The 26,597-nt window shown below is 38.5% G+C and overlaps 3 protein-coding genes across 9 annotated transcripts in view; 2 read left to right on the top strand and 1 right to left on the bottom strand.

Moving 5' to 3' along the window:
• Window positions 1–11,184, top strand: part of LOC132396647 (ALS2 C-terminal-like protein) — an 86,511-nt gene extending 75,327 nt beyond the window's left edge. For all 3 annotated transcript variants that reach the window (XM_059974385.1, XM_059974377.1, XM_059974392.1), the window contains 9 exons: window positions 810–897; window positions 1,681–1,838; window positions 2,698–2,754; window positions 4,100–4,276; window positions 4,663–4,705; window positions 5,568–5,629; window positions 7,208–7,357; window positions 8,396–8,492; window positions 9,678–11,184. In XM_059974385.1, coding sequence (XP_059830368.1) covers window positions 810–897; window positions 1,681–1,838; window positions 2,698–2,754; window positions 4,100–4,276; window positions 4,663–4,705; window positions 5,568–5,629; window positions 7,208–7,357; window positions 8,396–8,492; window positions 9,678–9,734 — 889 coding nt within the window. In that variant the 3' untranslated portion in view covers window positions 9,735–11,184. The remainder of the gene's footprint in view (window positions 1–809; window positions 898–1,680; window positions 1,839–2,697; window positions 2,755–4,099; window positions 4,277–4,662; window positions 4,706–5,567; window positions 5,630–7,207; window positions 7,358–8,395; window positions 8,493–9,677) is intronic.
• A 1,050-nt stretch (window positions 11,185–12,234) lies between these two features.
• Window positions 12,235–21,883, bottom strand: jmjd4 (jumonji domain containing 4). Its single transcript, XM_059974277.1, has 6 exons — window positions 20,971–21,883; window positions 19,044–19,209; window positions 17,035–17,160; window positions 15,010–15,277; window positions 14,429–14,575; window positions 12,235–13,178 (listed from the first exon to the last, which is right to left on the bottom strand). Exons 1-6 carry the CDS (start codon window positions 21,224–21,226, stop codon window positions 12,867–12,869), a joined length of 1,275 nt encoding a protein of 424 aa, XP_059830260.1. The 5' UTR covers window positions 21,227–21,883; the 3' UTR covers window positions 12,235–12,866.
• A 413-nt stretch (window positions 21,884–22,296) lies between these two features.
• Window positions 22,297–26,597, top strand: part of snap47 (synaptosome associated protein 47) — a 32,955-nt gene continuing 28,654 nt past the window's right edge. The window contains exon 1 of one of the 5 annotated variants that reach the window (XM_059974310.1): window positions 22,297–22,799. The gene's annotated coding sequence lies outside the window, so the exon portion shown is untranslated. Of the gene's footprint in view, window positions 23,179–26,597 lie in introns of all 5 variants that reach the window. The other 4 variants (XM_059974305.1, XM_059974294.1, XM_059974285.1 and 1 more) reach the window with 4 other exon arrangements.

Raw genomic sequence — 26,597 nt, 5'->3', positions numbered from 1 at the left:
GCATTCTATTGCCATTTACTTTATTCAAATTCTCAACTCACATTCTCAGGGATATTGCGTTAGCTGGCTAGCAGACATACTGGGCAACCATGAGGTAAATTGGATAACCTGGCAGTACTTTAAGTTACAGCTAATGAATCCATTATCTATATAATCAAATATTCACATCGATATAATCAGTTGAGCTATGGTACCACTCTAGTATAATTTGAATTTTAAAATATTTTATGTACTGTGAATCAAAAGCTCTATGAATTATTCTCCCAACAATACTTCCAAGAAGTATGATTACTTTCTGAAACAAGACTCCTGGAATCTGTGGCTATTAATTTTCTGATTTTGAAATGAAAGGGAACGGAATTTTGTTGCCATGAATTACGTGCACAGACCTTTAGGAAATCCATGGACACAGGAGGATCACACGTGTGCTTGTGTTCCCAAGTTTACATGAAGCTGCATGCTAGTGAAAACAGCACACAATAAATACCAAAGCTCGCATGCAGCAATGTTATTTAGAAATTCACTGCTGTTAGTTGTGTTACAGGTGCTACAATACTGTGCATTCTTGCAAGTTTTGGAAATTGAAATTGGTGGAACCAAATTTCAGGAATAGATTAGACCATGCATTACCACTGCATTGCCAACTTATTGTACCAACTGGGGGTGAATTTATGGCAAGAAGCTTTCATCCTATCAATCTGCATTGGATTATGACATGGCTGAGCAGACCTTGGTCCAAACCCAGCACATTGATTCTCCCTACAATATAAAAGACTATTCTTTAAGTCAAATATTTTTCCATTTTCTAGCCCAAATGATGCCACCTCTTCTGAGAAAATCACACAAAATCAGGGTAACTTAGCTCTGCTAAACCAGTTGAAGGAGTACTTGAAGAAGGTAAGACGTTTGATTTAACTAGCAAATCATATCATCAAAGAACAAACCTTTTTTTTTACAATTAAGCACTTTCTTGAAATAGTGTGGAGAAAATGCATCAGCTCCTTTGCAAATGGCATCCCTGCAAACTATTTGCTTATGAAAATTTAAATTGATCTCATGATGTTGGCTCAATTATTGGTCACTAGATGAAACAACATGAATGCTGCTATTTATAATAGTGCTCTACCTGAGGGAGCTGAATAACTATTTATCCTGTCCTTCAAAAGATGATACCTTCTACATCATCTGCCCTCCCCCATTTCATGATAAGATGGTTACATATCTGGAGTGGGAAATGTTAATTGATATTATTAGGAACCAGTTGCCCCAGCCATGGTATAATATCACAAAAAATAATATAACCAGCAGGAAGTCGTTTGGTCTACTGAAGGAAAAATAAGCCCATATTATCAAGGAGCAAGATCTCAGTTTTGATAGTCCCCATATACATACAGCTCATCAGTCTTAACATATATATTTCTCGTGGATTTTTTCTGCAGCCATGCACAAAATGGGACACGTAACTCCAGATAAGGCCTAATCCATAATTTATAAAGGTATACCATAACTTTGCTCTTGTATTTCAGAATGTGATGAAAATAAAGCTAGGTTACTGTATGCTTTATTATTGTCTAATCACTGTAACCTATCATCTTCATAAACTGCCTTGAACAGACAAAACAAAAATAAGGAAAATACAATTTAAGAAAAGATGATCAATGTTTCCAATTTTTGTTCTAGGCTTTTGGGTCTAACCGTCACCCTCTAGGGAAACTACTCCAGACACTGATTCTGGTTTTCCAGGACACATTTTCTGGCATTTGTATGTGTAAACGGTTGCTCTCAATGGCACAGCAGGAAGTGGTGTCCCATGCCAATAAGCTCTTTGAGCTGTCCAGGTCAGTGTTAAATCTCTGGATTAATGTACTTGTTTTCTTCACTAACTCTATTGACTTGCATATTCTGTACACTTTTTCTTGATGACCTATCCCTCAACCAGCCAAATTTCTGTTTAATCTGTCATAGTATTTAAAAGGCAGATAAGATTAAATACATAGATACATAATTTGCTTAAATTAGGGTAAGGATTGATGCTTGGTATTGCTTTCGATAAATGCTCTTGGCAATCTTGTTACCACTAGAGGAGTGCCTCAGAAGGAGAGAATATGTATGAATAAGGGCATAATGGAAAAAAAACAGCAATAAGTCTGAGGTTTATGCAGCAGGAATCAAATGTCTAATATTTCATCACTTGGAAACATTGGCAAAGTTTAAAACTGCAGAATGGTCAGACGACAGATCTACTGAGCCTCAAAATCTCAGTTAGCCACTGAGCACGGAAGAAAGGGATCATCATTTCAGTTCAGGGAAAGTAGATTACTGATTGATGTTTTGAGTTTAATTTCAGGTCTGCTTTGACTTTAGCCAAATATGAAAAGTTTTTTCATTGATTCTGCCATTGTAATTGGTAGGATTGTGCAACAAAATAGAATAAATGAAACAAGCAGATTGGATCTTTAAAACACCTACTAATGCTAATGAATTTAATTTATTAATATTAAAGTAGTTGACGAGTGCTCAAAGAACTAATTGGAAATGATAAACAAACTGGAAATTAATGCTGATGCAAATTAATAGGCTGAATAGTCTATTTCTGTGCTTTTAACTTATGGTATACTAAATGACAATCTTGATAAATCTGACTTCTGGAAGAATCAAAGGAGAACAGTGTGCCTTTCAATTAATTTTTTTTTTCAGGTATTTCTTGCCCAAGACAATAGAGAAAGAATGTTATTCAGCAGAAGGTCAAATCAGGTAAAACCAGACTTGAATGTTATCAAAATCAAAGTTGACAGTGCTGTCATAGGCACAAGTACATGTATGCACAAGTGTAATGAAAAACTTACTTGTAGTAGTATCACAGGCACATAGCATTAGACATAACATTTACCAGAAGAACATAAATTCTATAAAGATAAATAAAAATTATACAAGAAAGAACAACATATCAAAGTCCATATTTTTAACAGGGGTGGTTGCCAGACTGGGTTTGATCCGTGGTTATTAGGTCAAGTTTTATATCTTCAACCAGTGAACTAGCAGGAGAGGCTTAGACCAGGTGGACCCAAGTGCAGCGGGGACCAGAGATAAGGATGGAGTTAAATAAAGAATCATTACTTTTGGATTGATTTGTAGAGAACATGGGGCAGAACTCAAAAATCGTTACACTGAGGGTAGGCAGGCTCAAAACCGAGCAATGAATAAATTGACAAACAAAACAAGGCTCTGGTGCACTGGCAACTAAAGTAGGTGAAAATAATCAACTAATAGATGGGGAAGATGAGCATTAGAGCATGACATATTTTAGTGCAAAGTGGTCACGGCATTGCTCTGCTGAGGTAGTGATTAGGATTGAGTTGGTTCATTCAAGAAACAAATGGTTGAAGGGAAGTAGCTGCTTTTGAAAATGGTGGTATGAGACTTCAGGTTTCTACACTTCATGTGTAATGGTAGCTGCAAGAAGGTGGTGGGGATCTTTGATGATGGATGATGATAGATATTCTGTCATCAATTAAATCCAAAAACAGAAACTGTAATGTAAATTCTGTTTCTCTTGCAAACCTGGCAAAATCTGTTCTTGCAAGAAACCATCAGAAAAATAATATTCATATGCAGCATTAACTTCACATGAGTTTGAAATGAATTATGAATGTCCAAGTAAATAGTAATTCTTGAAATGATTGTGATACTAATGCTGATGTTTTATACTGTACCATGGAAGGTTAATTCCTTTCATTAATAGTTTAATGGATGTTGGCGCGTGGCCAAGTGGTTAAGGCATTCATCTCTAGTTCAAGCCTTGGCTGAGGCTGTGTGTGTATCCTTGAGCAAGGCACTTAACCACACATTGCTTTGCAATGACACCAGTGCCAAACTGTATGGGTCCTAATGCCCTTCCCTTGGTGTGGAGAGGGGAGACTTGCAGCTTTGGTAACTGCCAGTCTTCCATAAAAATAAAACCTTGCCTAGGCTTGCTCCCTGGAAACTTTCCACGGCACAAATCCATGGTCTATCGAGACTAATGGAGGCCTATAATGGATGTTGTACCTGAATAAAGAAGACATTCTTCTTATACTTGTCTATTTTTTTGTGTCTGTAGTGAGGAGTTAAATGCTTACACAGTGGTTCTTCCCCTAATCTTGCCACGGTTCTATCCTGATCTCTTCATGCTCTATATGCTGTATCATGAAGATGAGGACTCAAGATACTGGAAGGGAATATTACATCTGGAATACCTCTCTGACACTAAGCTCCTGGAGTTCCTAGAAGTACAAAAGTAAGTGTAGATTATGAGACACTGAATGAAATTATTGATGGGAAGAAGTTGTATTTGGAAAGACCACTTGTCATGAGTTCAGAACACCCCAAATTTAATTCCTAGCCAAGAATATTGTTTGGTCACTAGTGTCAACCATTTTGCTTAACTGAGCCTCCCACAAAGAGGCATCAGAAACCTGTTTTAGGGGGTATTAAACCTATGTTTGAGGGGTATTAACCAGGAAAACACCTCTTCTTTCCCTAACCATTTGTCTCTCAGTTTAACAACCCCACGTAGATTGTATTTGAAAAGGATCATTCATCTATGTGAATGATTGTTGGCCTTGCTAGCAACATCGAGAATTCAATCATGAATAATACTGTGTACTCTCATTTGTTTTATAGGAACTTGTGGCCTCTTCAAGATCTACATCTGACCAACAATCAGGTAAGCTCAAGCTACACACAAAAAGTGCTGGAGAAACTCATATGGATAGGCAGCATCTGCAGAAGGAAATGAACAGCTGATGCCTTTATCAGCACCAAAAACGAAGAGGGGAGAGGGCAGAACCCAGAATAAAAAGGTTGGGAGGAGGGGAGGCGCACAAGCCAACAGGGAAGAAGTGAATTCAAGCGAGTGGGAGGTAGTTGTGTAGGGGAGGTGAATGAAATGAAATGATATAAGAACAGGGTTTTGGTAAAACTATCCTGCAAGTGTAGTTGTAGTATCTGCCCCTGAAGTAAGGTTAGCTTAGAGGCACAGGGACAGTATGTTAACTCCAAATAGACAGAATCCAAAGTCAGGATTGCGTCCGGGTCACTGGAATTTAGAAACCAATTCAAGTTGCTATGCTGCTTATTTCACTTAAGAATATTTTGGCAAAATATTTGAGGTATTTAAACAGATACTTAAATAGGCAAGACATAGAAGGGTACAGATTTGATGCATTTAAATGGGATTAATATAGATTGGCAAAAAAAATCTGCATGGACGTAATGGGTTGAAGAGCCTCCTTCTGTGCCCTATGACCCTACAGCTTTATGTTCAGCAATGATGTGACATCTAAGATTACATTTTTATTTTGGAAGAGAGTGAAATATTGGAGGTAACCTTTAGACTTGAATTGAACTGCCTGTGCTTGCGTGCAGTAACTAAACCGGGGGGGTATTCTTAACCCATCATTGAAATTCCCTTACAGACAATTTTCTATTGTCAGCAGCTGGGACTGAATTAGAGAAAAGATATCACAGTGAATCAATATTGCAGATTTGTACAATACTAAGTCTTGAAATATTGTTCTTTGGTGCAGAGGATTTCCATTGTGAAAGATGTGTGCTTCACTTCTGCCATCTTGTGTTTCCAAAAAATAAGGTGAGCAGTGAGATAACTTATTACAGTCTCATGTATGGAAGCACATTAGAAACTTTGTTTTGTATGCCATCCAGACAGATCATTTCACCACAATTCTTGCTTAAGGAAAAAGCAATGTAGAACGCATAATATAGTTTACAGAGAGAATGCTACGCAGTCAGACAATAAGATGCAAGATAGATTGTGCACCTTTGAGATAAGGACTAATTGGTTTTATTAAATGTACAAGTTATTTAAATGGTAGTATTGACATCATGATGTGGAGCACCAATTTGTTCAGCTAAACAGCATTTAAAAAGCTTATCAAATGTTTTACGTTATAATATCCCTTTGAAGCATCACCTAATTGAACAGGAGTCAATTGCTTAATAGTATTCCCTTCAATATCCAAGGTCTAACCTGGGAGAATTCTTATCTTCTTTAATTCACACTTGAATTAAATTCCTGGAGGCACTACCCCTTTATCAGCAGTTGCCCAAGAACTTTTGACATGAATATGAATAAAAGAGATATGCTTAATACATTTGTGGATGACATGAAAGTTGATGGTGTGGATGGTGTCTGAAGCTATAGTAAAATATACATCAGATGGAAAGTGGAATAGAGCACAACAATTTAATTATGACAGTGTGAGTTGATGCATTATTGGAAGTTAAATGGGGTAGTCAGTGGTAGGGCACTAAGCAACATTAATGAAAAGAGAGATTTTGGGATTCACGTCCACAGTTCCTGAAAGTCACAACACAGGAAAATAAGGTGGTGAAGAAGGCATGTGACATACTTGCCTCATTGGTAGGGGCTTAGAATATAAAAATTAGGATGTTATGACAGAACCTCAGATAAGAATGCTTAGCCTGCACTGGGATGGTTATGTGCCGTTTTGGTCGATTTTATTGTACTATAGAGAGTTCACCAGGATATGGAGGTTTTTAGTTAGGGGAAAATTTGTTATAGGTTTTGTTTGTTTTTCCCCAGAATGAAGGAGAATGATGGGTAGAGATGAAAGAATGTGAACTAAAATCGAACTGTTGAAGGAACTCAGTTGGCCAAGCAACAACTCTGGAGGCAAAGGAATAGTTGATGTTTTGGGTTGAGACCCTGCATCTTGATTTACACACTGAGGGATGATCTGATAGAGGGATAACATTTTTTTAAGAGGCAGAAGTAGGGTAGATAGTCATAATTTTTTTTCCATGGTAGGGGTCTGAAAAATAAGAAGGTATATGTTTAAGGTGTGAGGAAGGAGTTCCAAGGAGATTTGATGTGAAAATCTTTCATACACAAAGTGGCTGATATTTGGAACATAGTGCCAGAGGAGTGAGTGGAATCAAATGCAATTACTACATTTAAGTGACACTTAAAAAGGCAAGGCATGAAGGATAGAGATCCAATGTAGGCAAATAGGTTTGTGTAGATGGGCAAGTAGTTTGACATGGACATTAACTGGAAGGGCCCTTTTTTGTCCTATACAACCTTATAACTCTCTAAAAATTCATAGCATCATTAAAAATACAAAAGTGGATGAGCTGCTTTACGGTCCTTTGAATTTGATGCAGCAAATCTAAAATGTCTCTGCAGTTCTACAGCAGATCCTCAGGATAAGCTGGATACCATCATGAAAACCTATCAAGAGATTGAGAAAACCGTAACTCGAGTGCTGAACAGGGAGTACAAACTTCCCATGGATGACTTGCTGCCACTGCTGGTTTATGTGGTGTCCAGGGCAAAGTAAGTGCCAGGTTGCATGTTACTGTGATGGCTGAACATGTAGGAGGGGCGTCTCTGAAAAAGAATCAGAGCTTGGAAAATTATTGACAGAAGACCGTAAAGTTTCTTTGGAAATATAGATGCCATCCTTTGAGAAAATATGATCAGTAATGAGTTGATGTCAAGATGGGGAATTTTGTTGCCTTTGCTCAAATGTATTGCTCTTAGTATCCAACTACCTGTAAAACACTTTCTTAACTTCTGCCTCCAGTGTTTTACACAGAAGCCCATTTTGTTGATTGCTGCGGCTATGATTTTGGAATTTTCCTTTTTCTAATCTTTTTTTTAAATTTTCACAATTTCATTCAAAATAGTGATCTAGAAGTTGCTTTGCTATGTATGCTACTTTGTGATAGTCTCATCCATTATACTGTATGTTTGATCAGGCTCTGTAGGTGGAGCTTTGCAGCATGCTCAGATTCTGTCTGTTCCATTTCTACTTATGACATGTAAGGCCATTTAGCCCTTAAAGTCTAAGTCAGCTCTCAGAGTATTTTGTTCAATCCCATTCCCCTTAACTGCTTTTTATGCATTTTTCTTTCATGTCCATCAATATCACATGACTAGTGTAAGTGAGTGTTGACTTCTGGGGACAAAGTGCCTGTTTCTGTGCTATATGATTGTACAAATCCACCTTACTTCTCATGCTGTCTGTCTACACTAGGGGTAATATATAATAGTCAATTAACTTACCAACAGCAAGTCTCTGAAATGTGCAAGAGTACTGGAACAACTGAAGGAAGTATACCCTGTACAGGAAGAACATGCAAACCTCGCAAAAACAGCATTGGAGGTTGAGTTTGAACCTGGGTCACAAGGGGAGCGAGACACAGCACTCCTTGCTACACGAGGGTATCAATAGTGTAATGATTTATCAGTGTCTAATCCATGTTTTGTCCAATGAGGAAGTTGGGTAGATGGTGTTTAAATAGGATTCTTTAATACATCGTTACTATAAAGCAGAACTAATTCAGATCTGACTTTTTCTCCACACAATAGAATCCAGCATCTGGGTGCAGAACTCCATCTAATTCGAGACATGATGGATCCTTCCACTGAGGGTGGGATGAGTGACTTCCTGCTTACTGCTCTTGATGTGAGTTGCTAAAGAAAGCACAGCCTGAGTAACACCTGCCATTTCAGAGCTCAAAGCTATGTAGAATTAGACAGCTTTCTTGTTAAAGAATTCTTCAAAGAGATAACCTATCCTCAGTAAATATTTTAAACATCTAATGATGAGAAGAATATTAGTAAATGCAAAATACTGCAAATGTTAATAATCTGAAATAAAATGCATGAAATAATTAACAGGTCAGGCAGCATCTGAGGGAGGAAGTTAACACTTATGGTTGATAAAGGTTATCTACCGCTGAGTATTTCCAGAGCTTTCTCTTTTACCTTAAGGTATTTTATAAATCTGAACACCTTGTTAATAAGCAGTATTTACAATGAAGCTGTCAGGATTTTTGTAAAAATACATATAGATCATAAATGTCTTTTAAGAAAGATAAACATCTGTTTTCATCTTTCAACAAAACCCAAATCGTGCTCATGTGATAGAACCTCATCATGTAATATAACTTCAACAATGAAGTTAATTTCACTCAAAATTTTCTATTGTAGCATACTGTTAATAACTAGTTTAATAAATTCAACCCTTCCTAATGAGAATATTATTTTGTTCAGAAATCAAGCAGCAATTTAAAACATGGAAATTTTCACTTGTATGCCTTGCCTTTCAAACAATAGTGATCCCATCATTTTGGAAGGCACTTATTTTTATAAAGGCAATATGTAAGTTATTTTATATATGTACTGTCTCACAAGCATCAATGTAATTTGTTATTTATTGCTGAAAGATGAAAGCATTCTAGACCACATATATCTTTCTTAAACAATACCAGTCTCTTGGGGGTAGAAATTCATCCTTAGTTACATGTGCTAAACAGCACAAGAGTTTTGAAAAGATTAAGTGCTTGTTGAACTCTTTTTCAGAAATCTAGTTCAATTGAGGGCAATATAAGTAAATTTCATAAGCAAATTGCAATGAGATATACTATGATATTATCATGAATTGATTGGATGTGACTGAGTATGCATTTCTATCCCTTAATGAAATGAAATGCTGGACATAGATAGGTCAGGCAAAATCTCAGGAGAGAGAAACAATGTCTCAGCTCTATAATCAATCAAGGCATTGTAATAAGGCCTTTTTATTTAAAATTCTAGTTAATATTCTTGGATGGCATAGATAACCTAGTTACATCTTGTTTCATTACAGTCTTGCTACCAACATATTCAGAAAGAGGAAATCCGAACCAGTATTTTGCCTGAATGAAGGGCCAACTATGAGAAAGAATGGAAGGCAAAGATGGCACTACAGGAATCCTGATCCTGAAAAACAAGTAATATCGTAGAAAAGTGGAGCTACAGCACAGGTTCTCTGCCAGCATGTCATTTGGTGTGGATACAGTATCAGGCAGAATTTGACCCAAGTCTGGAAGAGCCTTCAAACTTCACTTCAAACAGATTCAACTTATTAGGAGGTGATTAAGGCGTCACCTTAAAACACTTTCAGCAACTATAATTAAAATACAAGGTAGAACTTTCCTGTTGAACCCCATTATAGTATAAAAACAAAGCAACAATTGATTTCAACTTTAAAGTCTTTTATTTTATCTTTGGAGGAACGTGGCTTGCTGCATTTTCAGAATTCAACCACGCATACCGTTTTTTTTTTCTCCTAGGAGTTTTATTTTAGATATGTAACAGAATCCAAGGAGCTTCTGTTCCTGTATAGAATTTTCAGCCTCAGTTCCTAATCTGACCTAATAAATAAAGTAATGCAGCAATTTATATTCATGGAGTTGTAACAAACGGCCTGGACTAATAGTAAGTGGCTATCATTTTCCATTTTCTTCAGACTGACAGCTCTCTAGGCTACCTATACAGGCCCTATTTATTCATGGGGATCCTTGATAATTGTTTAAAGCTATTGAGACTGGGTAGACAAACTTAATTAATATTGGACTTTGAAAAGCTGTAGAATATAGGATTGAAAGGAGATTAAGAAACTTAGTTTGGAAGCCCTGGAAAGAAAATTGGTGTTACTGTTTAAACAGACATGTAACAGAGAAATTGAAATAGAGAAAAAATATTAAAAGGATAACTTACCAAGGTCCATTTTATAGCATGTACAGAGTGTATTGAACATACTGGTTCATTAACAGACCCGGTTAAAGCATATAAGCTGAAAGAAAATGCTTTAAATTTCTGTAAAATTTATCTTGGAGGAAGTTGCAACTCAATGTTTGAGGTTGGACTTCTTGGCTGATATATAGGCACAAAATAGGGTAAAGATTGAATGTTTCAAATACTTTTTCTCATGTGATATTCATAGGGACCACCATCTAGTTATTGAAAATGAAATGTATATATACAGTATATCATTGTGGTACTGGTGGTTAAAAGTATATACTGAGAACTTTGCATAAACTGTTCTCCCCCTTACAACTGTTATGGCATTAAATCTGTATATAACTTGTGGTGTAATGTAATCAATGTTTTTAGTGTGGTAAAACTGAAAGATCTGTTAATCTACATTTCCTATTCCTACAATTCCACTTCGAATCCAAAAGCCATTTAATTTTCTAGGCCATTAGCATTGACTCCATCACATTTGTGAGGAATGTTCATTAGTATATAATTAGATAAGGGAATTAATGAATGTCAGAATAAATATATATATATATATTTGCTTTTATAAATAAATATTATAACATTTGTATTACCAACTATGTAATCCTGAAATTATTTTTTGCACTTCAATGCTGGGCAGAATCTGAACCAAGCTCACTTATCCACTACTGAATTCCATTGACAATGTTACCAGAAGCAGAAATTCTGGCTGATTTTCTCTTCCCTTCTCCAACCCTTGACATCTGAATGATTTATAAAACTTAGCTGAACATTTATTTCAGCTACGATTATTAAACTTGAGAAATTTCAAGTTTCATTTTCAACTACGAGAGTAACTGAACCTCCCATGGTCTGTCAGTGTCAGGGTTACTCCAGTTTGGTGCACTTACTGAATAAACCATGACACTGTTATGTTGGCTTTCACCTTAATTTTATATTGTTTGAACAATTAGTATGCAAATGTGTTGCATGTCTGAAAATCTGCTGTTATGTTTGTCTACATTTCTTATTTCAGTAATAACTTGGTTTTGAAACTGTTGCTTATGAGTTATCATCTACAATCCGAAAACTAGGCCTGGAACTCCGATCAGCCCCTGCCGCTGGCCTTTGAACATTTTACTTCCTGATGTTTTTCAAATACTGACCAGCTCTGTGCACTTTTTAACAGAAGTTATTCAACTGGACTCTGGGCAAGGAATGAAGTCTCTTAATTGCACTTGGATCAGGATCCTGGAAAGGTTCCAGTCTTGGTTACCCCAACACAGCTTTCACAGTTAGGATGCCAAAAAATTTTAAAATTAGTAGTCAAAGTATAAAAATGAAATACTTTGCTGTTCAACAATTGTTTTGAAATACATGCTTGGTTACTTTTCAACAGATTATTTTGAGTTAAATGCCACCTCTGTGTGCTTTCTATATGTTTAAAGTACCATTCTTGTGATTCAGAACCCAACCTTTCAGAGGCTGCTGCACTATAATAAAGTCACTGGCTTGTCTTGCTCCAGTGCCTTATTCATGCAGGAATATCTGTTACAGCCTTGTGTTTTGGATTGTAACAGAGTCCACTTTTCATTTAAGTAGCTGTAATCTGAAAAATAAATGGCTGCTGATGCACCATCAATAACTCTCGGAGACGTGAGGCGAGATATAGGCTTTTATTGGCTGGAAGAAAGAACAAACAGCAAGTGACCACCACACAACATCCTGGAGACTGAGGCCGGGGCTGTGCCTCCAATCGCCTTTATACAGGGGTCCGTGGGAGGAGCCACAGGAGCAGTCAGCAGTCCAGACAGGTATATGTAGTTCACCACAGCTACAACAATTATTTTTTATATATCTGAGCGTTTCACCAGATCAATTAAAGGAGTATTGCAGAATCACAAGATGGCCACATTACAGATTTCCTGCTAATGGCAGCACAGTAAGTCAGTTTGGTTTCTCTTGCAGTTTCACGGCCACTGTTTTAATAGCTAAAGCCTTTCATTTCCAGATTTGTTTTCCCCACACAATCCAATGTTTGAACATCACTGGGATTTGACACTTTATTTTCTGGATTGCCAGGAAAATTACATAATTACCTACTGTCACAGTACTTGTGCATTCCGCCCAAATCCATATGCCAGCTTGCAACAGGTAAACAATGAGTATGACACTGACCATTTTCTTCTCACTCCGATCTTCTTAGCATTAAGCCCGTTTTGTGATTTCCCTTCACATCATAAGGGAGGTTAGAATGTAACTTTACAAGAAATGGCCACATAAAAGCAGAACATTACAATGAGGTAGCATCCAATACTTCTCGAATTTCGTGTAACATGTCCTCAGGCCGAGGATCTAGCAAGTCTGTATCTAGTCTATTAAAGATCTCATTGGCAAGCAATGAAGTTAGCACACTTTCACTTCGGTATAAATCAAACACTGCGTGAAATGGCCCAAGTGCAGACAATTCTAAGGGAAATACATTTTTAAGAGGAGCGCTGCCTTCTGAAGAAGCATCTAATACGGCCATCCTATTTTTAGAAATTATTTTCAGGAAGGTGTAGAATTCACAGTAGTTGATTCCAGTGCATGATTTCAATAGTACCTGTACCAAATGAGAATAAAGAACAGTCAATGCCTATAGTTATTGTTTTACAAATTTTAATATACTCATCAACTAGCACATTAGCTGTGGCCAAAAAAAAATTCTGCCATTGTGTCCCACTAAACATTGCCTGGCCAGGTACAGAATGAATTGGTAACCATCTAATTTTCCCTCTACCATCAAGCCAGATGTCAGCAAAAGTCAGCATCAAAATTGCAATTTGCTCAGCCATCTCATTTCAATCCATCCTCAGAAGAGCGTGCTGCTCTTCAATCCCTTTTTGTGCAAAGTATGTTAACTAGCTCTCTTTCCTAATTCGGATGTATATATCCCATTTCTGCAATATTTCTGGATAATCTCTTCCAGTCCTTATGATTTCCAAATTTCTGGACAAGTTGAATGACATGCAGAATTCATCCCACTATCGGGAGGGCCAAAACTGCGAACTCTTTACCTTAGATAGTAATTCCAATCCCGCAGTCCCTCCCCACACCCACAGAGTAAATTCTTGAAAAGTGACTCAGATCATTATCAATCCCTGCAACATACGAGATCCCAAGAATAGATGACATATCTGTGTCACGAGCACTACTGCTATTTTCAACTTCACATTCAAAACGGCTATCCATCTGACTGTTACCAGTAGCCATGACATTTCCAATACGATCTTGTTTTTCCCCAGTTTGTCTTGCATATGTAGAATTGAGATAATCCAATATCTAAGGCCACCAGTTCTCTTTAACCTAATGTTTTCTGTCCAAATTTGGCTTCTGATTAAACAATGATTTAAAATTGACAATATTATTTTGAAATCTATCTATATGTTTTCTCCTTCCATCGCTACTGTCTTTATAGACCTTTAACCCTTCTGAATGTCTACATATTTCCAACTTTGGGGTCACAATAACCCCATTATTGGTGGTTATGCCATCAACTGTCACAATTTTAAGCTATGAAATTTCCCCTCTTATATTTATTTTCCTCATCCACCTCTTCTGTATAGCTGGATGTCAAACTTTATTTGATAACATTGTTGTATATTGTCTCAGGGCATTTTGCCACATTAAAAGTACTGTAAAAATATAAGCAGTTTAAAAAAAAAATTCTCAGAGTAGTTGAAACTGTCAGCTATACCCAGACCCTGAGAAAGAATAAGTCTGGTAATGGTATATTAAGTTTAATTTCTGAATAAAAACTTGGAAGGAGGAGGAGAAAAATAATAATTACAACAATAATAATAATAATCCTACCTGACAGTGTTGGTGCCAATTCTCCATATGGTCCTTCCACTCCTCAATCTCCCGCTGGACAGCTGTTAGTTCCCCTTGTAGAAAGCTCCACATAATGTCTATGTTGCAGCCATTCAGCCAGTTATGGTTGATTGAGATGGTGTCCTCCTGAGGGGGATTTATTACACATTACACCTCTTCAAAAGAAAAAAGATGTTCCCATTCAGGGCATAAAGACCACACCAAAAATATCAGCTATACTCTAATTAACCCATGGAAAGTTTAAGGTAAAAAAATTATACGCATATATTTGAGGCAATGGTTTTCAGATTCAAAAAATGATGACTCCAATATACCATACATCAATATATATCACTTACCAGATAAGCAACTAGTCTGCCATCCATCTTACTTTTATGATGGGTTCCCTCTTGAATAAAATTTGTTAAATTATAATGATATAGTAAATTAATGTTGAGTCTTGTTTTAAGTGCCCCAATAATTAAGTTCAACAAATCACTAACAATAGATGACTAATTAAACTAATGCCAGCCCCAATGTCAAAGGGAATTTTGAAAAAAAGATAAGATTTTTTTTGGTACCAGGTTGTATACTTGATGGTGCCAACCACTAGGGATAAAGATGACCTCTCCAGCTTCTTGCACCACCTCAATGGGTTGACAGCACTGGCTATAGTTTGGATATAAATTCTTGTCCTGCAGGATTGGAGACTGAGCGTCATAAACAAGATTGCCACTGCAGTCTCGCAGATGTTCCTCCTGCCCAGGAGTAAACAGTAGCCATTTCTTCCTCCCGCAGATGTTGGCTGACCAGCTGTAGGATCGGAATACATCAGCATGGAATGGTGTCCTACAGAAGGCGGGGGAAAAAGGATATGTATTACATCACTATGAACTCAGCCAGCACCTATTAAGATTTTCTACTTTCTTTTCATTCCACCATTTTCTCTTTCCATCCAAAACAACTTCTAGAAGTGTATAAATTGTGGTGGGGGGCTAAGATATGTTCAGGAAGGGATAACTTGCAGATAGTGTGTAACGAACGCTGGCAAGAAATGCCTTTGAAGAAGATAACTCGCTTTTGCACAGCACAGAACCAGAGCTATTTGGCATACCAAGAGAAGATAAACATGCTAACAAACGATTCTATTTATTATTGGATAGTTATTTTACCAATTCACAAGAATTAATGGCCTTTAATGCAAAGATGCTATTGGCTATTAACATATGAATTATCATACAGTGATTGGGGATTGATAATGCAAATGAGGAATTTGAACATACACAAGGTTACCAATTGGTCAATATCTGTTTCCAATTAGTCAATTTCTGCAGAAAAATGGCATTTCAATATTTGGAACAATTTTGTGACAGTGGCCATGCTATTCTCCTTGTGCATAAGTAAATGACGTGTGATTGAGGAATGAGTGAGAGTTGTCCGAGTCCAGCTAATTGTCAGAGGCTAATACGGTGATAAACCTGTCCAAGGAGATGGTAGCAGCACATATTAGCTTCAAGTAACAATTGAACAGGAAACTTAATCAGCTAAGACAATTGTGAGGAAAATGAAAAAGTACATTGTTTAACTTTGGACTCTGTTTGATACAGTAATTTGTTCTCTTCTGCTCCTTCAAAATGTACCACTGCAACTGGGATTGGCAATACATGTCAGAAGATAGATTAAATAATACTTGAACACAGCTACTAGTTATCAATAGTAATTCACCATTGCTCTAGAACACGGATTGGATTTTAATCAATTGAGGGGGAAATTTATTTTCAACAGATTATTACCAGATTTCTGAGTATCAGTCAGCTTCTGGTTAACTGAAACCTTTCACAAAAAGCTGTATAGATGAGATGTAATCTAAGTTAAGTTTATAAGACGAAAGGTTGAACATTCAGAAAATGTTTCACTGTTTGTTGAAACTTAAACTAGTGGTTTAAGTCTAAAACTAAACTTAACAGGAATTCAGGAGAAAACAACTTTAGTGCCCAGCTGAAGCATATAAATTAGATACATTTGAGGGGGAAAGAATATAAAAATATGCTACAAAAGTAAGCTGAGAGGAGTCTCGTGCAGCATAAATTCTGGCACAAAGCAGTTGGATCAAATAGTTTGGTCTGTTCGCTAAGGATAAGACTCCATGCAACTTTAAGATCCTTTTATATAATTTAGTGTTGCCCTTATTAGAAAATACCTCATGCTCTCTTCTCACTGCTTCCATCAGGTAGAAGGTACAAGAGACTTGGGACTCGCACCACCAGGTTCAGGAAAAGTTACTACCCCTCAGCCATCAGGCTCTTGATAACTACATTCATTTATCCCATCATTTGAAATATTCCCATAACCAATAATCTCAACTTTCAGAACTCTTTATCTCACTATCTCATGTTCTCGTTATTTATTGCTATTTATTTATATTTGTATTTGCACAGTTTGTTGTCTCTACACTCTGGCTGATCTTGCATTGATCCTGTTAGAGTTACTGTTCTATAGATTTGCTGAATACTCCCACAACAAAATGAATCTCAGGGTTGTATATGGTGATATATATGTACTTGATAGCAAAAATTACTTTGAACTTTAACACAAGATATACCTACCAAGATCCTTTGGGACCCATGTAAATGAAACGATAATCATCCAGTTTGATAGTATCCCAGTATTCATTCAGCCAGTCAGATTGGAAGAAGTTGGGTGTATTGTACACTCCATGATTGGGGAAGTTCCTAGAATGCACAGTATCAAGATTATTCAGGATTAATAAAATAATGTAAAACACACATCAAGTCAATCCCAGCCTTACTCCTGCAGAAACTCTAAAGTTAGTTCTCAAGTTTCCTATCTCCTTGTTTACTTTATCACAGTGAAAATCACTTACCAAACTGTCTGTGTCAGTACTGATAGGTTTAATACTCACTATGTCATTTAAATGCATTTCATAACTAAACTTCAACTAAGACAGTACGTTTAACTCTTAAACACAAGGAATCCTTTCCCTGTCTGTTGATTCTCCATATTAATCTTCCTCAAGGTGATGTCCTAGCCATGCAACAAGGTGCCATCAGCAGATTTATAATTGGTACAATTCCTTTATCTTTTCTCTTCTGAGAGAAGCATTAAAAGTCCTGCATCTTTATTCAAAGTAGAGCAATGGAAAATATTTCCAATGACTTGGTCAACATTTATTAATCAATTAACACTTCTAAAGAATAAGATTACTGAGTCATATTACACTAGAATTTGTTGTATAAAATGGCTGTTAGGATGTTAACATTCTAACAGCATCTAGACTTGAACAATTATTTAATTCACTATAAAGAGCTTAAGGATCTCCTCAAGCTGTAAAAAGTTTATAGTAAGGTACCAGTTTTCTGTTTCCACCCCTCTCCCCATTTAACATTATGTGTTGGATATGTTTGAATTATTGCTCTGAAAGAACTAAATGAACTCAGATTGTCAGTGCTGCTGGACGGAACTTCTTGCCATGAATATATATATTCCATAAGCATCAAATATTTTTGGGTCAGAAAGTAAACCATGGTCTAGTCTGTCTCAGTTTCTTACTCTATCACTGTAGCACTTTTTCCCAAAATGAACTACTCTTATTATCACCCATGCAAGACTGTTAGTTTTCTGTCAGACAAAAGCTTATATTTATGCAGTGCCTTTTCACTTTTCCAGGAAGCAAATTGTTTCATTTACAATAAATTACCCTAAATCTCATCTGTAGGCAAATAAGAGGAGCCGTTGCAAGGGATATGCAGTGTAAATGATGGCCCCTGTGCAAGCAGAACAGCCCTGGGTTGAACTGTTAATGGACCATTAAAAGCGTGGTGGTGGAAGGAGGAGAATATGCTCGGCCACAGCTGACAGTTAACAGGATTTCAGTTTTGGAATTGAATGAGCTTTGGCAGAAGCCAATCAGGACAGACTTTCCTGAATACAGTCAAGAGGAACAACCTGGTTTGACAGGAGAAGATCACGATGAAGGATAGTCATCTCACCAGAAAGAGGACATTTTGTGTGAATGTTGAGATTTCGTGTCTCCTGTGTCTTGGTAGCGTGTAGTTGTAATTATTATAGTATAGTAATTGGGAGCCTGGAATGTAGAAGCCATGCATCTGTTCTCCATCTCCATTGTATTCTGTGTTGCATGGTAACTAGTCACGTGAGTGGGGGCATGGTAAAAGCACAGGGAATAAGTTATGTCTTCATGCTTTGCTCATGGCAGTTTGCAACTGGGAGCCAACAGATGTCATATTGTTTGTTACACCCAATTACGCTTAATTTTGCCTAGTCACATCGCTTCAAGAGTGTATTTTTGCTAATTGCTAATAAAGGATTGAAACAATTATTATTGGAGCTGAGAGCATGTCATACAAGTATAACAAATCTGTGGGGATTGACAGCAGTGGCAATTTTGGTTTGGTTAGCATTGGCTGCTATACTCGCACTGTGAAGTCTTATACATAACGTCACGTCATTTCATTCTGAACGTTAGATATTGCTGATTTTCATCCTGTTGACCCAACCCTACAGGTTTGAAAAATAGAGATGTAGTTCTCTGAAATAAAAAGCAACGTGAAGCTTGATGCCATTTTGCACAAACCTGTGCATATGCCAGTCTTTCATATACAAGCAACCCCGTGGAGATGAATAACTACTCTCCCTGTGTTCTCTCCAATAACTGAAATAATCCCTTAGAGGAATATTGTGCTTTGGATTTGCATTATATTCCTTCACATCACAGTTGGCCACAGGTACGATGGAATCTCCTGCAAAGAAAGGGGAATGGTATGACCAATACAATAGAAAGTGTGACAATGAATGCTCAATGATTAAACAATTTAAAATTATAACACAAAATGCTTTGAAACTTCAAGATTAATTATTAATGGAAGCTTAATTATTGATAATTGTCCAACAACTGAATCCATGCAGCATGAAACAAGACAGCCAAGTGAAGACCATTTTCAACCACAAGCAACAGAGTTTGTGGTCTGGTGTTGTTGCACAGTGTCTTTCAGGCCCTTGAAGCGTTTTACATCTAGTGAAGTACTCTTCTGGTATAATTGCTGTTTAAAACTTTTTACTCTCTACCCTCCAACTGCATCCCCCACCGGCTCAGGAAAGTCTCATGCTGTCTAGATGAGAAGCACAACAGAGTCCTGTTAGTAATTTATTGTGTGAAGTCAGTCTAGATTATGAAGAAACCTTGGAAAACCCTGGCATGACTCAAAGTCACCAAAAGGAATTATCAAGTTATTATCCCATTGGAAATACTTAAAGTTCTTCATTGATTGAAACAAGTGTAAGGCCATTTTGTGATAAAATCAGTTTTCAAATGGAGGTCCTTTTTGTTATTACTATATGGATAATGTTCCATAGGTACCTCATAGACTCTGGGATTAATAAATATGCTTGGGCATTTTTTGGGTGTATTTACTATCCTCTGTTCCTCACCACTCCATAATACTGCAATCGATTGTCCAACTTACAACCTAAAAGCAAAAAGAAACACACAGTAGATGTGTATACCAGAAATAAAACATAGAAAATCTGGGAATAATCAGTGGGTCAGGTAGTTCCTCGTCTTTCTCTACAACATTGAAATAGGCCATTCAGCTGATCAAGATAATGCTGGCTCTCAAAGCAATCCCATTTCTCTATTTATTTCCTTTTTACCTGTTCTCTCTCAAATGTCCATTAACTCTGCCTTAACTCCTTACCACCCACTTATCCCATGGGTAATCTACAGAACTAATTTACTATACGTTTTTGGGATGTCAGAGGAAAATGGAATATCCTAGGGAAACCCAAGTGGTTGTAAACTCCACACAGACAGCACCCAAGGGCAGAAGTGATAAAAGCTAGTTTATTTTGATGACATTTCTAAGAAAAGAACAGCAGCTCAACAACCTCTATGGTTAACATCAGAATTGTTCTCAAAATGAAACTTTCTTTCTTAAGGCATGCTACCTCTTCTGCCAAGTAACCACTGAATTTTCTGCTCTTATCTCTAACCTACTGCAGCAGAAACCAAATACTATTTCATGCTCCTTGGATTATCTGATTAGTAATCAAGCACACGATTTCTATATCTGAAATATGTTAATAACAATATGTAATGTCTAATATTTTCTTTCGTCATTTTAGTATATAGGTGTCAGAAACAAAGTAGGCATTTATTGCTAGTCCCTAATCATTTTGAACTTCCTAGATAATTTTTGTCAACCACACCGACATATTGATTTATGAAATGCCAATGAAAAAATACTAATAGGATGCATAGTTCCCTGGTATTTTCCCTCTTCAAGTCAGAAATATTGAATTATGATTCGCTCCCTGCTTTATTTTTTCTATCTTCAGTTACTTGCAACGACATTCTTGAGATTAATATTTAAAGGCTAACGCGCCAGGTGGATTTCGCCAAGTCTGATCAGCATGCACAAATCCAGAATGGGAAATGTAAAGGTGAATGTGAGATCTGAACCACCCAAATAGCAAACGTACGGTCACGACGAAATGATACTAACCAAAGTGTTTCAGCAAGTGTTCGAAGTCCGGACTCCCATCCCCTTTCACCCACTGTTGTCTGCTTCCCCAGTCAGCTGTGAACTCGGGTGACAGAACGCATGGGTAATTAGGAAGCAGAAAATCTCGGAAAAACTCAGAGTAACTCAGATCATTTTTGCGTAGGTAATCGAGTCTTCGACCTTCGTGAAACAGTTCGTAAGAAGGCCTTTCAGTTTGGAAAAACCTAAGTGCTGTGTTCAAAGTTTCCTTGTTCATATTCAGCAATTGTTTTCGCTTAACGTTTTATTTTCAAATGATCACCAATAATTCTTCAGTAAATCCTAATTTTCCTTCTTCCGCTCCGAAGCTTAGAATTTTCATGCGTGAGATATATCACTAATAGTAGTATTTAGATGCAAATATACTTTCATTTGTTCAAATAAATACCAGTATCAGTATATAAATTGGTTTATTTACTCTATCCTGACACCTGCAGACCCACAAGCGCTTTTGTCTTGACTGATCTAGATAGCAGAGTAAGGTTTCGGCTATGATTGACTTTTCACTGACGGACTGCAAACAGAACGATTGCATTTAATTACATTATTAACTGACAGGTCCGCAAGCTCCCATTCTACCACGCTCTGATCCAGTGGAATTGGTGCCCCACACCCATTGAAGGGAGCAAGCAAATTAATGCCCTTATTTGGTATCCTAAGTCGTAGCTACAGCCTGAGATCTCTTTGGCGTGAACAAAACAGCAACAGACCCCCGCCATCAAACACAGACTACCGGCGGACCCATTCCCATGTGGCACCGAAGGTGCGGCCTAGAGAGCAACAGACCCCCGCCATCAAACACAGACTACCGGCGGACCCATTCCCATGTGGCACCGAAGGTGCGGCCTAGAGAGCACGACCGGACAGGAGCGACGTCATCGCGGGCGGAGAGCCTCGAAATGACTGACAAGGAGGGCGGTGCCATGAAGGAGGTTTGATAGACGATTGGCCTGAGAGTTGGGAATGATTGACAGTCTGGTCGAGTTATTGTTGACTTGCCGTGACGCTGAGGGCAGGATTTGGAGTGATTGATAGGGTGAGAAAGCAATGAATGACTGAGAGGGAGTAAAGCGAATGACACCAATAAAAGGGAATGAGTGACAGCGGGCTAGATTAACGAGACACATATAATGTCGAGGGCGATGCTGGAATGACTGACCGATAGCTATGCCATATGGGCGGGGCTTGTCATTATTGACATGGAGACGAGCTCGGGAAGACGGAATGACGTAGGGGCGTGTGGGCGGGGTCTGACTGGGAGGGCCGGGCACGTTGTCCGAGCGAGGGGCGGTGCTGTGGGAGAAGTGGAAACTGATACGGCCTGTGAGCGCTCTCAGGTGGGCAGGCACGGCCTGGGAATGAGCATCGGCTTCGGCGGCGGACCTCGGGGAAAGGAGCCTGCGGCGAGAGACAGAGGGAACGGGTAATGTTACAGGCCGGCAAAGAGGGCCTCGGCTTAGGCTTTTTGAAGGGGCAGGAGAGTCGGGGGTCTGAGAAAACGGCCACGAAGAGAATTTCTAGGAGCAATTCTTAAGAAAAATGTTCGAATAATTATTACCCAATTGAAGTAAATGTCTTGATGAAGCCCAATTGAAGGAATTATTCTGAAATAAACCCGCAGAGACCATAGGAATATCCTGGAAGAAACCTTGCACTGGAAAACACTCAGAAATGAATCCTACGTCGGAATAAAGGCTATAACGAAGAAGCTGAAGGGAACAAAATGGAATGGGTTGACTAGCACAGACCGCAGGGAGACTGGTGATTGCGTTGCATAGGAACCAGAGAAGGTAAAGCGAACCTGACGGAACAGCCAGCAAGGAAAAGACCTAATACTGTAGGACAGGAAAGTTTAAAAAAAATTAGACTAAGAAAAGGTTGTAAAGAGTATAATTTCGTAATGTAATATAGAAATGTGACTGAATTGGGGGCAGGAATAAGAATTTAAGCAAAAGAATGCACGGAGGTAAGCAAGCAGCTTGATGTGGGAAGTACTGAGTTACAGAACGGTAAAGATTCTATTATGCAGATGGAATGAAAGATTTTAAGGAATAGATTCTGAGTTTAATAACTCATTGATACAAAGGGAAATTTCCGAATTAAAATGTGAAAAACTATTGAAACAAATAGAGGATATTCCGCACTACTACAACGGGAAGGGATGCAGAGGTAAGCAATCGGGCAAATCTTGATTCAGAAATTTATGCTAAGATGGTTTAGTATGTTTTGTGTTTGCACTCTATATATTTCAGAGATTGAGGTTTTGGGGAGATGATTAGACTGGTTGGTAGAGAGAAAATGTTATTAGATGAAAATAACTTTCAGATGCATTGATGCTAGATCATGTAATATATCTATTTTAATTGTTTTGAATATACAATATTTCCCCAAAGTATGAAAATGTTTAATCATAAAATTTTACTGTTCAAATGAAAGACTAAGTATGTGTAATGTTCAAGTAAATTTATTATCGAAGTATGGTGTAACATATGCATAAGACACAGGAGCAGAATTAGGCCATTTCTCTACTTATTTCCTTTTTATCTGTTCTCTCTCAAATGCCCATTCAGTCCTTCGAGCCTGCTCCGGCATTCCATCATAGCTAATCCCAGCCTTTGTGCCATATCCTTTGCCCTGACTGATCAGGAAACTAACAACTTCTGCCTTAAGTATACCCATAGAATTGGCCTCCACCACAGACTCTGGTAGAGCTTTCCACAGCTTCACCACACTTTGGCTAAAAAAATTCCTCCTCGTCTCTGTTCTCAAAAGTTGCTCCTCAATTTTGAGACTGTGCCCTCTACTTCTGGATACCCCCACCATGGGAAACATCCTCCCTGCATCCACCTTATCTAGTCCTTTCAACATTCAGTGGGTTTTAATTCCTCTCTCCCCCACACCCCCAATTCTTCTAAATTTCCATGAGTACAGGGCTGCCAAATGCTCTTCATATGTTAACTCCTTCCTTCTGGAGCCATATTTGTGAGCCTCCTCTGGACTTTCTCCAATGACAACACATCCTTTCTGAGATAAGGGGCATAAAACTGTGGACAATACTCCAAGTGCAGCCTGACAAGTGTTTTATAAAGCCTCACCATTATCTCCTTGCTTTTGTATTCTATTCCCCTTGAAATAAATGCCAACATTGCATTTGCCACCTTTCCCACAGACTCAACTGGTAACTTAACATTCTGGGCGTCTTGCACAAGGACTGCTAAGTCCCTCTGCATCTCTGATGTTTGAACCCTCTCCCCATTTAGATAAGAGTCTGCACTATTGTTCCCTTTTACCAAAATACGTTATCATACATTTCCCAACACTGCATTCTATCTGCCACTTTTTTGTCCATTGTTCCAATTTGTCAAAGTCCTGCAATCACATTACTTCCTCAACACTACCTACCTCTCCACCTATCCTCATATCATCAGTAAACTTTGCCACAAAGCCATCAATTCCATCATCCAAATCATTGACAAACGATGTGAAATGTAGTGGTCTCAAAATGTAGCGGTCTCCCTGAGGAACATCACTAGCAGCCAACCAGAAAAGGCCCTCTTTATTCCCACTTAACATAGAACATAGAATAGTACAACACATTACAGGCCCTTCGGCCCATAATGTTGTGCCGACCCTCAAACCCTGCCTCCCATGTAGCCCCCCCCACCTTAAATTCCTCCATATACCTGTCTAGCAGACTCTTAAACTTCACTAGTGTGTCTGCCTCCACCTCTGACTCAGACAGTGCATTCTATGCACCAACCACTCTCTGAGTGAAAATTTCCTCTATTATTCCCCTTGAACTTCCCTCCCCTTACCTTAAAGCCATGTCCTCTTGTACTGAGCAGTGGTGCTCTGGGGAAGAGGCACTGGCTGTCCACTCTGTCTATTCCTCTTAATATCATGTACACCTCTATCATGTCTCCTCTCATCCTCCTCCTCTCCAAAGAGTAAAGCCCTAGCTCCCTTAATCTCTGATCATAATGCATACTCTCTAAACCAGGCAGCATCCTGGTAAATCTCCTCTGTGCCCTTTCCAATGCTTCCACATCCTTGCTATACTGAGGTGACCAGAACTGGACACAGTATTCAAAGTGTGGCCTGACTAGAGTTTTATAGAGCTACATCATTATATCGCGTCTCTTAAACTCTGTCCCTTGACTTATGAAAGCTAACACCCCATAAACTTTCTTAACTACCCTACCTACCTGTGAGGCAACTTTCAGGGATCTGTGGACATGTACCCCCAGATCTCTCTGCTCCTCCACACTACCAAGTATCCTACCAATTACTTTGTACGCTGCCTTGGAGTTTGTCCTTCCAAAGTGTACCATCTCACACTTCTCCGGGTTGAACTCCATCTGCCACTTCTCAGCCCACTTCTGCATCCTATCAATTGCAATCTTCGACAATCCTCTACACTATCTACAACACCACCAACCTTTGTGTCATCTGCAAACTTACCAACTCACCCTTCTACCCCCACATCCAGGTCATTAATAAAAATCACAGAAAGTAGAGGTCCCAGAACAGATCCTTGTGGTACACCACTAACCAAAATCCTCCAATCTGAATGTACTCCCTCCACCATGACCCTCTGCCTTCTGCAGGCAAGCCAATTCTGAATCCACCTGGCCAAACTTCCCTGGATCTCATGCCTTCTGACTTTCTGAATAAGCCTATCATGTGGAACCTTGTCAAATGCCTTGCTAAAATCTATGTAGATCACATTCACTGCACTACCCTCATCTATATGCCTGGTCACCTCCTCAAAGAACTCTATCAGGCTTATTAGGCATGACCTGCCCTTCACAAAGCCATGCTGACTGTCCCTGATAAGACCATGATTCTCTAAATGCCCATAGATCCTATCTCTAAAAATCTTTTCCAACAGCTTTCCCACCACAGACGTAAGGCTCACTGGTCTATAACTACTCGGACTATCCTTACTACCTTTTTTGAACAAGGGGACAACATTCGCCTCCCTCCAACCCTCTGGTACCATTCCCATGGACAACGAGGACATAAAGATCTTAGCCAGAGGTTCAGCAATCTCTTGCTTCGTGGAGCAGACTGGGGAATATTCTGTCATGCCCCTGGGACTTACCTGTCCTAATGTATTTTAACAACTCCAACACCTCCTTTCCCTTAATATCAACATGCTCCAGAACATCAACCTCACTCGTATTGTCCTCACTGTCATCAAGTTCCCTCTCAGTGGTGAATACCGAAGAGAGGTATTCATTGAGGACCTCGCTCACTTCCACAGCCTCCAGGCACATCTTCCCACTTTTATCTCTAATTGGTCCTACCTTCACTCCTGTCATCCTTTTGTTCTTCACATAATTGAAGAATGCCTTGGGGTTTTCCTTTACCCTACTCGCCAAGGCCTTCTCATGCCCCCTTCTTGCTCTTCTCAGCCCCTTCTTAAGCTCCTTTCTTACTACCCTATATTCCTCAATAGACCCATCTGATCCTTGCTTCCTAAACCTCGTGTATGCTGCCTTCTTCCACCTGACTAGATTTTTCACTTCACTTGTCACCCATGGTTCCTTCACCCTACCATTCTTTATCTTCCTCACCGGGACAAA

This window comes from Hypanus sabinus, chromosome 1, assembly GCF_030144855.1.
Source record: "Hypanus sabinus isolate sHypSab1 chromosome 1, sHypSab1.hap1, whole genome shotgun sequence".
NCBI lineage: Eukaryota > Metazoa > Chordata > Chondrichthyes > Myliobatiformes > Dasyatidae > Hypanus > Hypanus sabinus.
The sequence above is the reverse complement of the archived record's forward strand: the minus strand, read 5'-3'. Positions and strand labels throughout refer to the sequence as shown.

Excerpts from the sequence above, each read along its gene's own strand:
- jmjd4 (XM_059974277.1), bottom strand. The coding sequence starts at position 21,226 with ATGAACAAGGAAACTTTGAACACAGCACTTAGGTTTTTCCAAACTGAA. Across the intron at positions 17,161-19,043 it reads AAAGACTGGCATATGCACAG|GAACTTCCCCAATCATGGAG; the intron begins GTTTGTGCAAAA and ends TGTGCATTCTAG. Across the intron at positions 14,576-15,009 it reads ACCATCAAGTATACAACCTG|GAGGACACCATCTCAATCAA; the intron begins GTACCAAAAAAA and ends AATCCCCCTCAG.